Raw genomic sequence first — 13390 nt, 5'->3', positions numbered from 1 at the left:
AGCAGCAGCAGGTGCAAAGTACATACGAACGAAACAATTACATGTCACTGTTAGGAAAGATGAGACAAGAACGTGCGCCTGCACGATCTCCTGATGCATGAAATAGAACTTAACCCTTGGAAGCCTAAGGGGGGGGGGGGGAGGGGTTTCGTTGAACCCACAATTTTTGTATGTCCCCTGCTTTTGCCCATGTAACTTTCATACCACATATTCCCTTTGAGTTATTGTTTGTTGGCTATTTTATGAAACGTTAGTGTCAATATATTTTATAGAAAATTCCTGCTTTGAAAGAAAAAATAAATAAACGTATTATGGGTCCAAATAACCCCCCCCCCCCCCCCCACCTTAGGCTTCCATGCTATAGAAAATTTCCCTTAGTAGGATTTCGTATTTCTCATCTCTACAACAATGCAAGTTAGTTTCTTGTTGGTTGGTATTCTTGATATTCACAACAATCGGTTTACTTTCAGAAGAAGTATTTGTTGATGTCAGTCAGCTGTTATTTACCTTGTAAACTTGCAGTGAGTTAGTGCAGTTCCCTACTGTTCACACCCAGACTTGGAAATGACTAAAGTAATACGTGACTCGTCTTTATAAAGAGTTATGAATGAAATTTTAGATGAAGGTTCTGACTGGGGAGTGAAAGTGTATATGAGGATGGTGTTATTGAGTATGATTCAGATCAGGAAAGTGATGTAGATCTTAGAGAAGGTGAAGATAGCGCAGCTTCAGGCAGTGACCATGAGGATGTTATTGTGGCCAAGTCTGGAAGAAGTTACGTAACCACACAGCCTAGAATTCCTCGGAGGTCTGTTGCTAATATAGTAAGAGAGCACGCAGGAGTAACTGCACCTGGTGTTTGCCATTCACCAGGAGAAGCCTTGAAGTAACTTCTTACGCCTGACATCATGGATGTTATAGTAAAACATTCAAATGAAGAGGCAGTTAGGTTTAATGTTACTTTGACTAATGAGAAAGAATTTTATACCTTTATAAGAGTCCTGATACTTACGGGGAAAATAAGGACAATTCTGTCAGTGTTCACGATCTTTGGTCAGACCTAATGGGTCGGCCAGTTTAAAATGGTGTTATGGCAAGAGAACGTTTCAAGGAACTTATTGCAATCATAATGCTTGATGACAAAAGTACCCGCAAGCTAAGAAGCGATGCAGACAAGTTCACAGCAATAGGAGATTTTTTCAACAAAGTGAATGAGAGGTTTCCACTACTGTATAAACTAGGGGTCCACCTCACCATTGATGAGATGCTCAGCTTGTTTAGAGGGCGCTTCCCCTTCAAAGTATTTATGAAGGATAAATCGGGCAAGTATGGCATCCTTATACGCATGATATCCGAAGCAGTTGACAGATACGTCTTGAATATGGAACCCTGTGCACGTAATGTTCAGAATTTGTCGAAAGAAGAACCGGGTTCAGCAGCTGTTGTCAATCGTCTGGTTGTTGTTGTTGTGGTCTTCAGTCCTAAGACTGGTTTGATGCAGCTCTCCATGCTACTCTATCCTGCGCAAGCTTCTTCATCTCCCAGTACCTACTGCATCCTTCTGAATCTGCTTGGTGTATTCATCTCTTGGTCTCCCTCTACGATTTTTACCCTCCACGCTGCCCTCCAGTACTAAATTGGTGATCCCTTGATGCCTCAGAACATGTCCTACCAACCGATCCCTTCTTCTAGTCAAGTTCTGCCACAAACTTCTCTTCTCCCCAATCCTAGTCAATACCTCCTCATTAGTTATGTGATCTACCCATCTAATCTTCAGCATTCTTCTGTAGCACCACATTTCGAAAGCTTCTATTCTCTTCTTTTCCAAACTATTTATCGTCCACGTTCCACTTCCATACATGGCCACAGTCCATACAAATACTTTCAGAAACGACATCCTGACACTTAAATCTATACTCGATGTTAACTAATTTTTCTTCTTCAAAAACGCTTTCCTTGCCATTGCCAGTCTACATTTTATATCCTCTCTACTTCGATCATCATCAGTTATATTGCTCCTTAAATAGCAAAACTCCTTTACTACTTTAAGTGTCTTCTTTCCTAATCTAATTCCCTCAGCATCACCCGACATAATTCGACTACATTCCATTATCCTCGTTTTCCTTTTGTTGACGTTCAGATTAAATGCTCCTTTCAAGACACTGTCCATTCCGTTCAACTGCTCTTCCAAGTCCTTTCCTGTCTCTGACAGAATTACAATGTCATCGGCGAACCTCAAAGTTTTTATTTCTTCTCCATAGATTTTAATACCTACTCCGAATTTTTCTTTTGTTTCCTTCACTGCTTGCTCAATATACAGATTGAATAACATCGGGGAGAGGCTACAACCCTGTCTCACTCCCTTCCCAACCACTGCTTCCCTTTCATGTCCCTTGACTCTTATAACTGCCATCTGGTTTCTGTACAAATTGTAAATAGCCTTTCGCTCCCTGTATTTTACCCCTGCCACCTTCAGAATGTGAAAGAGAGTATTCCAGTCAACATTGTCAAAAGTTTTCTCTAAGTCTACAAATGCTAGAAACGTAGGTCTGCCTTTTCTTAATCTTTCTTCTAAGATAAGTCGTAAGGTTAGTATTGCCTCACGTGTTCCAACATTTCTACGGAATCCAAACTGATCTTCCCCGAGGTCGGCTTCTACTAGTTTTTCCATTCGTCTGTAAAGAATTCGCGTTAGTATTTTGCAGCCGCGAGTTATTAAACTGATAGTTCGGTAATTTTCACATCTGTCAAAACCTGATTTCTTTGGGAAACGTCTGGTAGCACCTGTGAAAATTTCTGGTCGAAATATTACTACAGACCGATACTACACATCGGTGGATTTGGCGGAAGAGTTATACCAAGACTACAAAGTTATTACAGTAGGAACTCTCCAGTCAAACAGGAACCTTATTCCAGACATAATGAAGAACACGTCAAATCGAGAGCTATATTCATCAATGTTCTTGTTCACAGGCCCATCAACAGGCCTCCAGTAACTTTGGTGTCCTACATAGCAAAAACGAAATCAAGTACAAACTTACTGATGTTGTCAACAATGCACCAAGATAAAGGCACTGTTGGAGGAGAGAAGAATAAAACCAAGATAAATGCACATTATAATTCCACTAAAGGTAGAATTGATACCATTGATCAAATGGCGCGTATGTACACCTGCCAGAGGGGAACAAAGATATGGCCTCTATCTGTATTCTACTCTCTCATCGACATTTGTACTATCAATGCAACCACCATATTCATCCAGCAACATCCAAAATGGAATGAAAAAAAAAAACACAACAAACGGAAACTTTATCTTTTGCAAGCTGGGATCGAACTAGTGAAATTGCAGGTAGAAGAAAGAAGTGGCAATGCAAGAGGGTTATCTAACCAAATAGTTCAATCAATGGAGACTATTCTACAAAAGAAAATCAAAGCAGAGACAACAGAAACACGTCAGCCTCCTGCGGGGAAAGGTCGGTGCCATATTTGTGTAAGAGAAGCTAAAACAAGGAAGCAGAAGTACAAAAATCTAAGTAAATCAAAACAGTATTGTGGACAGTGTCATAAACATGTGTGTAACACCCATTCAGAAAAAATTGTGAAGTGTGTCTCTTGCCTTAATGTTGAGGACTCAGAGTAGTCTATTGTATATGAACACATCTGTGTTTTGTATTGTAATAGGTCAATTTTTTATTCACTCAAGCCAATATTTATAACAATTAACAACCTTTATAAACCGATGCCTTAGTTAAAATACATAAACCATTTTGAAATTTGTAATTTTTCGTCAGTAAACTTATATAATACCTGTGGGTTCGCCGAACCCTCCCCCCGCCCCCTTAGGCGTCCTAATTAGAAAAAAAGGCTTGGGCGTCCTAGGGTTAAGCTGGAATTAGATTTTGCAGCGGAGTGTGCGCTGATATGAAACTTCCTGGCAGATTAAAACTGTGTGCCCGACCGAGACTCGAACTCGGGACCTTTGCTTTTCGCGGGCAAGTGCTCTACCATCTGAGCTACCGAAGCACGACTCACGCCCGGTACTCACAGCTTTACTTCTGCCAGTATCCTGTCTCCTACCTTCCAAACTTTACAGAAGCTCTCCAACGAACCTTGCAGAACTAGCACTCCTGAAAGAAAGGATACTGCGGAGAGATGGCTTAGCCACAGCCTGGGGGATGTTTCCAGAATGAGATTTTCACTCTGCAGCGGAGTGTGCGCTGATATGAAACTTCCTGGCAGATTAAAACTGTGTGGCCGACCGAGACTCGAACTCGGGACCTTTACCTTTCGCGGGCAAGTGCTCTACCATCTGAGCTACCGAAGCACGAATCACGCCCGGTACTCACAGGAAGTTTCATATCAGCGCACACTCCGCTGCAGAGTGAAAATCTCATTCTGGAAACATCCCCAGGCTGTGGGTAAGCCATGTCTCCGCAGTATCCTTTCTTTCAGGAGTGCCAGTTCTGCAAGGTTCGCAGGAGAGCTTGTGTAAAGTTTGGAAGGTAGGAGACGAGATACTTACAGAAGTAAAGCTGTGAATACCGGGCGTGCGTCGTGCTTCGGTAGCTCAGATGGTAGAGCACTTGCCCGCGAAAGGCAAAGGTCCCGAGTTCGAGTCTCCGTCGGGCACACAGTTTTAATCTGCCAGGAAGTTTCATGGGGTTAAGCTATTCAAGATTCAAGATGAAAGCTTTGTAAATATCCACGATTACAGGGAATTAATAACTTGAAAACGACATAAGCTGCAGTAGTAGCACTCTAAAATGAAATGCAGGTAGTCACATGGACCACAGGTGCCGGCCATTTTCTCAGCTGATAAAGAAGCCTGTGAATTATGAAGAAAACTTTATTTTGTTTTTTATGTGTTGCCCATAGTAATATTTATTGAAAAATATCAACAAAGCTTAACGTATTTCGTCATATTTGAAGGAAGAACAAAATTTCAATAATAAAGTCAAATTGTAGCTTTCGGAACCAGACATACAGACGGTTATTGGGGTAAATGAATTTATTAAACGCATTACACAGTTTTTGTTGTCACTCCAGAGGTTGATGCCCGTCTTTCAGTAAGAAGAATTCCAGAACGCTCTTGCAGAATATAGTTCTCATCTATAGAACTCAATAATATCTTCCTTGTTCCCAGCCTCGGGCTTCTAAGCTCCAATCGACGGTTTTACTTAATTTAATGAAATTACACGATTGTTCCAATGGTTATGTATTCTAAAACAACAGTTTGTGAATGTGATAAACATATTACAACAAACATCATCGGGAAAACAGCTACAAAAAAGAACTGTGTTTCAAAAACACTTACGTAACTGGTCGCGCAGATCCCTGACTTCGCGATACCTCCATGACACCACCACACGTGACTGTCCCTCGCACAAAGCTGAGAGGGTCTTCCAACAGTCCATCTTAAAATTTATAGGGGCTCGAATCATAGTCCGTACCTGAATCTCACATTTCTTTAATTTCCACAACTGTATTACATATACATGATCTCGCTACTGCTGCAGGTTTTAGTTGTTTCGAAGTCCCAGGTAACCACAGGTAACACTTGAACATTTCTACCGACGATTTCCACAATTTTTACCATCTTAATACATTTTAATTGTAAGCTGGAATGTTCACTTGGAAAATTAAAAAAATTATTTTAACCAAAATTAAATTATAAACCGGTAAGAGTAACGACAGTATGAGAAAGTAGGATACAGTAGCTAGTTACAGTCCTGCAAATCTCACTATAATAATCAGTAGGAAATTCTGACAAATGAACTACCCCATTAATTACAATGCAAATAGCCAAAACTGAGAACCCCACCATCACGGCAAAGCTGGTGAAATTGTGGTCCATATTAATACGTAAGATGTATGATGGCTATAAGTTTAAAGTGTATTTCAGAACTCCCGTACGACAGATCGAGGTCACTTAGGGCAGCAGCCACCTTGCGACGGGACAATCGACTTTTAGAGTTGTAGGAGATCACATCAAAAGTACCCGGACACACACGCGTAACGCGGAAATGACCACTAGATGTCACGAGAAGCGGATCCAGCACTTAAAAATGAGCAGGGAGTATTGTGTCGTCAGTACAGGAGCAATAACAGCAAAATGAGTCGGCATGAGAGCTCACTGTCTTTGAACGGGGACTAATCATTACATGTCACCAGGGGTATTGGCTCTGAGCGCTATGGGACTTAACATCTATGGTCATCAGTCCCCTAGAACTTAGAACTACTTAAACCTAACTAACCCAAGGACATCACACAACACCCAGTCATCACGAGGCAGAGAAAATCCCTGACCCCGCCGGGAATCGAACCCGGGAACCCGAGCGTGGGAAGCGAGAACGCTACCGCACGACCACGAGCTGCGGACACACCACCAGGGGTATTCCAAACCTAAGGATGTCGTCGTAGACTGGTGATGATGTGACTGAGAAGTGGACACGCAAAGGAAAAACTACAGCTAAACCAACTGCAGGCTGACCTCACGTACTGACAGAGGAGTACCGTCGTGCATTCGGCTGGGTGTTTGTAAAAAGTCAGAAAAATCATGGAAGGAATCAATCACTCTAGAGTACCAAAGTGCTACTAGTAGTACAGCTAGCATAAAAACTGTCTCATGAGAGTTAAAAATAATGAGATACAATGGTCGAGCAGCTCGTCGTAAGCCACATATTTCCGTAGGTCAATGCTGACTGACGCTTTAGTTGGTGTAAAAAGCGGTACCATTCGACAATAGATGACTGGAAACTACTGATCCGACGAATGACGTTATGCACTGTGTCAATCCGACGGAGGAGTATGGCTTGGCGAAAGCCTAGAGATCGTTATCCGCCATCATATACTATTGCAACACCGCAACATTGATCACAGTGCCCTCCTAACATAGTGAAAAATTTTCATTTGTGTCCGCTTGACTAAATAAATAAAGTGGAAGACGGGCTTGCCCAAAGGACCTCACAAAGATTGTGGTGTTATTATGTGCGCATATTTCTCGTTGGTAGGGTCTAGGCCCTCAATGCGCCCTGGAAACCGCTAGATACGGAAGGATTTTAACAAATTTTACAGTAGAGTTCGGCGCATACAGGAGACAAACATTTCGGAGACCATGAATTTTGTAATAAAAAAAAATGGCTATGAGCACTATGGGACTTAACTGCTGTGGTTCAAAATGGTTCAAATGTGTCTGAGCACTGTGGGACTTAACATCTGAGGTCATCAGTCCCCTAGAACTTAGAACTACTTAAACCTAACTAACATTTTGTTGGGTGATGCGATAGGAGTCATGGACACGCGTCACACAGTTTTAATCTGCCAGGAAGTTTCAAAACCTATTGACTTTTCAGAAGTACGATAACAAGCACAGGAGGAAAGCTACGTTGCATCATTACATCGAAGAATTCAGTCTCCGACTATAAGACTACGAAGTGCAGCAAGTCCCTCTCTGCGTATTCACCAATCATTGCAATACATTTTTCCCACCGATAGACGACTTGTCGGAGACCTTGTTTGTATATGTCAGCATTCTGACTGGCCAACAAAGGTTCCACGTCGAAAACCGTTTCTTTGCCATTCCTCAAATTGCTGTTATCCAACGGTTTCTTCATCTAAGGAAAGACTGCCACGCTACGACAGTGTGTGTGTGTGGGGGGGGGGGGGGGAGAGGGGGTGGGTGATCAACATTTGATTGCCTAAAGAAGCATCGTGTGGGGCTGTGCCCTGCCTTTTCGTGGAGTGAAAACACCCCACTGTGCACAGTTTGTCGCGAAGCTTTACATGGACTGCCTGCAGTCACCTTGTCAGGAGATAACGGTAATACGCTCCTGTGATGGTTTGCTCCTTACGAATATATTCTGGTAAAACTACACCATGACTGTCAGTAAACAGCAACGCCTTCTCCGTGTATGGTTGGATCTTCGCCTTTTTTGGCGGGGTGGGAATTTACACGTCTCCGGTGATTTCATTCCTCCTTAATCTCAAGGATTATAGTGGTACACCCAGTACAGATCCATGCTAAGTAGGTGCTAAATGGGTCATCTGTAATGACCTGACATTGCTGCCGTGTTCACACTGTTGGATTTTTAAATGGATGTGAGCAGTCCTGGAACACAGGACAAGGTGTTTAAAACCCACGACGTTTACTTTATTCCACAATGGCCTCCATACGTCGATGTTAGAGCAGCACAATCTCCACTTCCCACTGTCGGTTTTAAACTGAGAGATGGTCTGCCACTTCATTCTTCCTCATTCGACCTTGATTGATCACACAAGGATAGTCTGGACCACGAACCCATAACGCCGTATGATAGTGCATTAAACGCGTACACTTAGTACACAGGAAGCAAACAACCAAACGGTACGACAGCGATAGGATTTTAGTGTGTACGACATCTGCAGACATGGAACTGTAAATAAACTTGAAAATGAATTATATAATTTATTTTTTCGGGGTGACTGAAACTTGAACACCATCCCTTGTACTAACTACCGGTAATAAGTGGTAATGGGCGACTGCAAGTTAAAGTAGTTGCAAGGAGACTACTGTTTTAAAAACTGGACTAACAGAGCAAGTACTTCGTCAGATCCTGATTTAGAGAAACTACGTCTTGTAATCAGTAAATTCATGACACAATAATCAATTCTGAAATGCAGTTTCAGGAAGAGAAAACGAATCTATCACAATGGCGCACACAATAAATGGTACAACTAGTAATTGGCAGCTTCAGCTTCTGTAATTTACCATGAAATACTCTGATAGTCTTTCGTACATTCCGATCAAAATTTTACAGTCTACAAACTATCTGTTTAAACAAGGTGTTTGTAAATTCCCCGCCGGCTAAACAATTATGAAATGCTCTTGAGATCAGCACCATTCCCGGCGCAGTTTTTAATTATCTTCGCTATTGGAACCACTGAATAAGTGTGAGGGTAATCATTAAAACAGGAGTGCACAAGACGGTATCAGCCAAGGCATGCACCATAAATAGCTGGTGTAGAAGATATGAAATGTGTAACAGCAAAGTCATATGAAATACTATATCTATATTGCCCTCAAATCAAGCAACATTGGACTGAAGCCACTTGAAATTCACAATACAAGTGAAATAAACGTCGAAATTTTAGCAATGACAAACTTTCAAGTTCCGCATACGCGATTTCCATCAAAGAATAGAACAATGTAATGTGCAGGACAGAATGACGAAACCGAGAACATAATACGGCGGACTGAATGACTGAAACACGATTCAGTATGCAGCTTTTGAGTTATGAATAGCACAATGACACTCAACCTCTCGCGTAAATTTCAGTTGTCTTTTTAATTCGTCATACGTTTTTCACACGAAGTGAATGAAGAATAAACCGTGCGACACGACAATCACATGAATGAAGTGATTCAGAACTTGCGTATAGCAGACGCTCCAAATAAACGATGTCACCAAATCCGAATTGCTGCCGCCGTCTCTGAGCTGCCACAACTCACCGCTCGACATCCTGGAACAAACGTTTTTTTCACTTAGCCGAAAGCATGGCCCAAAATTACCAGGTCTCCTACTGCCTGAAACCGAGTGGAACTCGTCAAATGTAGGCAGGCTACCCTGCAGTGCTTCATTCAGCCCCCCTAAGTGTGCATCTGCACACCGGTGCGGTTAGTGCAAAAGTTTGCAAAGACCAAATCGTGCCTTAAAGAAAACAAAACTGTTGTAAAATTTGAAAATGCTACTTCGAAAGTGGCTTATGCCATAATAGGTACAAAACAGACGAGCAGCGGCTGCCACTGGATACTGCGGGAACTTTAGGAACCAGCTTATGAACTATTTCTATGAATGGGTATTTCTTTTCTTAAGGCGGAAACTCTCACAACATGCTCACATTTGCTGACTAATATCGTGGCCTTCTGTTTCGGATATAAGGTGAATTAAAGGAATGTATATTTCGTTAAACCACGAAACAATGATAGGCATACTTTCGTCAAGTATCAAATAAATCAAGTTGGTACGGGAACCGTCGAAGTTACTAGAGATCAATGTGAAGTGAAGATGGCTATTGAAGTACAATTTCGATTATTTTCATTTTCCAGTAAGGCAACAAATGTACGAAATCGATCAAGAGAAAAGCTCCCCCCCCCCCCTCCCTGCTATGCCAGCTCCACCTCTGTTCCCTGCCAATCAAAAATATATGTGTCAGAGCTGGACCGTTTTATTCTTGCGTGTATCGTCAGTGCACGGTATCAATATGTGCCAAAAATCCACGTCATAAAATGAGTATTTTAGGTCATATCTCGGGTTCTGTTGATCACAGAGATAACGTGTCAAGTGCTTCAGATAACGCTTGCCCAACGACGATTTAAATACCAATCGGAACAACGGGCTTACTGTAGCTAGGCTACGGATGGAAAGAACCAATTACGGGGAAGGCCACTTCTATAATTGCTATTCATGGCATATAGTCAAAATTTTTACAAGAAACTTAGATATTTTTTTGTTATCATTATCCGTTTATCAGTCCGAAATTACCTTACTTATGCACGTAATATCCAACCTGATGAGTAAATGTAGTATTACATGATGTACTGAACAGATGCTAAGGGCTCTAGAGTCATCGCAACGGTTCAGAGGTTACCAAATTATGCATTTAATCATCAGTTTTTCACCAAAAATTCTGTTTATCATTTAGCGAAGTATTACACAAATTTTTTTGATACTGTTGCAGGACATCACCGCCACGGAACTGAATAATGCATCAACAAATATTCGGATCGCATGACGCAGCCGTGTAGCTGTGTGCTGCCACACCCTCGTCGTGCTGCCATGTTCTGTGGCTCAAAACGACAACTACTGCTGAATTCCAACGAACTTCCCAAGAAGAAGTGCTGGCTCCGTCAGCGGGGAGTCCTGCTTAGTTTACGTTCCAGTGTCAAAACATATGATCAAACTGTTGCCAATTTTTAAAAAAAATGCCATTTCTCATCATCTACACGACATTGGAGAATCGTATCAAGTTGGAGGTCTGAGTTTGGGAAACAACTGACTCCATTGGCCCAATTTCAGCTTAATACTCTTCTTATCAGCTCGTTTATAGAGACTGTTCAAATCTATCATTCGAGGTTCTCCTATTAGCAGTTTGTTTCAATAGACGTCAAAACATTTCTGTCTGGATCTAAGCACAGTAGGGTATCTAGACGTTTTGTTTCCAGTCAGCATTATTAGGGAAAACCTCTCAATTTGAGCATGCCATTTCACTTGCTTTCGTGGAAACGGTTCACCCACTGTCTCTGGAGTGTCTCCTGAAGAATCGAGACGAGTAACATTTGGTCTTATTCATCCCAAATGTTATTTAGAGCACACCCATCGAGCAAGGCAAATGGAGCTAGCTGTAGTATGGCGACAAAAGGCAACTGTGTCATGATGGTCATTTCTAAAGAAAGAATTAGTTATAATACTGAAATTATAATTTTAATCTAACAACAGAATACTTATCTATAAGTATAGGGAAACTTTTTTTTGTAATACATCGAAGAGATACTTTTAGGTTATCGACAATACTACAAAATTCTCACTTGTGTCCTAAAGCGTGGTTAAATTCGCCCCATCGAGAGAGAAACTTTTAGATAACATCATACAGGTACTGTAACAAAAAGCTTCCAAAGCAATTTATTCACTGTTGAAAGTTATCACGTACAGTGCCAACCTTATCCAATAACAGTGTCCTTTTTTTCAAAATTTAACACTCCTACGAAATCACATCACATACCAGTACGTAACAGAAAACATAACTCATTTTATGAATAGTTACACAAGAAATTCATCTTTACATCTTTAATACGGAAATCTATGAGATATTGTCAGTTCCGTAATTTTTTAGGTGACACTTGTCTAGAATTCACATTACGTTTGAAAGACGAGTTCACAAATTTTCTGCTATTTCCAGCCGATTAAAGTGTATAGTACCACACTGAATTCATTCTTAACTGTTGCCAAAACAAATTTAAATGTGAAAAATATTGACCTACCTACGAGCAAGTATGGTTTGATCAGTGTACAACCACTACAGGATATATAAGTTCAACAAAGCTGGGAAAGAAATTTGATTTCTGAAAGAAGCAAATATTCTCTAACTGGTTATTTTAGACACAAATAAAATGTGTATACGACCCTCCTAAGACACAAATGCTAGGATAAACCGGTAGTGAATGAAAGGGATTAAAAAATTTAATTTACACGTGGCACACTGCCTGACTTAAACATTTTGGTTTGAGAGCACCTCAGCGGCACGTATCCGAATGTCGTCGCTTATTTACTGCAACAACCTCACATTTGACTTCAGGAGACGAGTGGACGCTTTCCTTTTATAGTACATAAATATCCATTGAGCTTACAAGGGATCTATATCTCAACAGCTAGAAACGCTATCCTTCTGACCACGAAACTGATCATGAAACTGATTGTCCCAGTATATTAGCTCTGAGTTGATGTACTACCCATCTTCAGTTCATAATAAACGTTTTCTCGCAAAATCTGTTACAGAAAATACATGAACCACCTCAACCGTGAACACTTTGAATTTTCTGATGAACATGCATACTGTAATATATATTCGTTGACATGGTGGATTTTGTGAGAAATCAAATGACTGATACGTATTCTGAGAAGTTTAAAGACGACAATAAACTAATTACTATATTGTACACACATTCAAATATTTTTGTATAAATGACGGTGCTAAATATAATAAATATAGTAATGAACCCTCAAGTGCTGCAGACACGTGATTTCTTTTTAGTCATTCTTATCTTGCCCATTTCCTTATCACACAAAATACCAGACGTATCTCTCTTCTGGAACATCGTCTTACACCAAGCGCAAAAGTGGGATTGAAGGTAGATTGACTGCTGTCTCCTCCTTTCCACTTCATTGTACAGCTCCAAAGACCTCTGGCATAGAGGCAACAAAAAGCGGCAATGCCTTACAGATCTTGTTTTGAGCACGGTCTTAGTCGACACGTGGGAGGGACTGAATCGAACATATTTGTCCTAAACAAGGTGTACATATGGACAACTGATCTGAAGGCATTGACGGAACAGTACGTTTTCCTTGGTCCATTGTACCTGTTTACTATACCGACACCGCTGCTTCCGATAGCGGACCAGGTTCAGTAATATCGTTGAGAAGAACCGTAATATACCGTTTGGTTTTCGTAGTATACTGGATGTCCATACCGAAGATTGAAATCTGTCCAGTACATGTAATTCTATGTACCTCTTCTATTACATAGAAATTAGCTTCATCTGCAAGCAATACGTCCAGATAGCGTGGTACCCATTCTGCAAACTGAATCTGACCGTGTGGATCGTCTTCGATTAGATGTACGAGAGTGAGTCAAATGA

The 13390-nt window shown here is 41.1% G+C and overlaps 1 protein-coding gene across 1 annotated transcript in view; it reads left to right on the top strand.

The window, feature by feature from the left end:
* Positions 1-12662, top strand: part of LOC126236780 (uncharacterized) — a 70576-nt gene extending 57914 nt beyond the window's left edge. The window contains exon 4 of the mRNA XM_049946362.1: positions 10717-12662. Within this exon, the coding sequence (XP_049802319.1) occupies positions 10717-10770 (54 nt within the window). The 3' untranslated portion in view covers positions 10771-12662. The remainder of the gene's footprint in view (positions 1-10716) is intronic.
* The last annotated feature ends 728 nt before the right edge of the window (positions 12663-13390 follow it).

The sequence above is a fragment of the Schistocerca nitens genome, chromosome 1 (assembly GCF_023898315.1).
Source record: "Schistocerca nitens isolate TAMUIC-IGC-003100 chromosome 1, iqSchNite1.1, whole genome shotgun sequence".
NCBI lineage: Eukaryota > Metazoa > Arthropoda > Insecta > Orthoptera > Acrididae > Schistocerca > Schistocerca nitens.
Note: the sequence above shows the minus strand (reverse complement) of the source record. Positions and strands in the feature narration are given on the sequence as shown.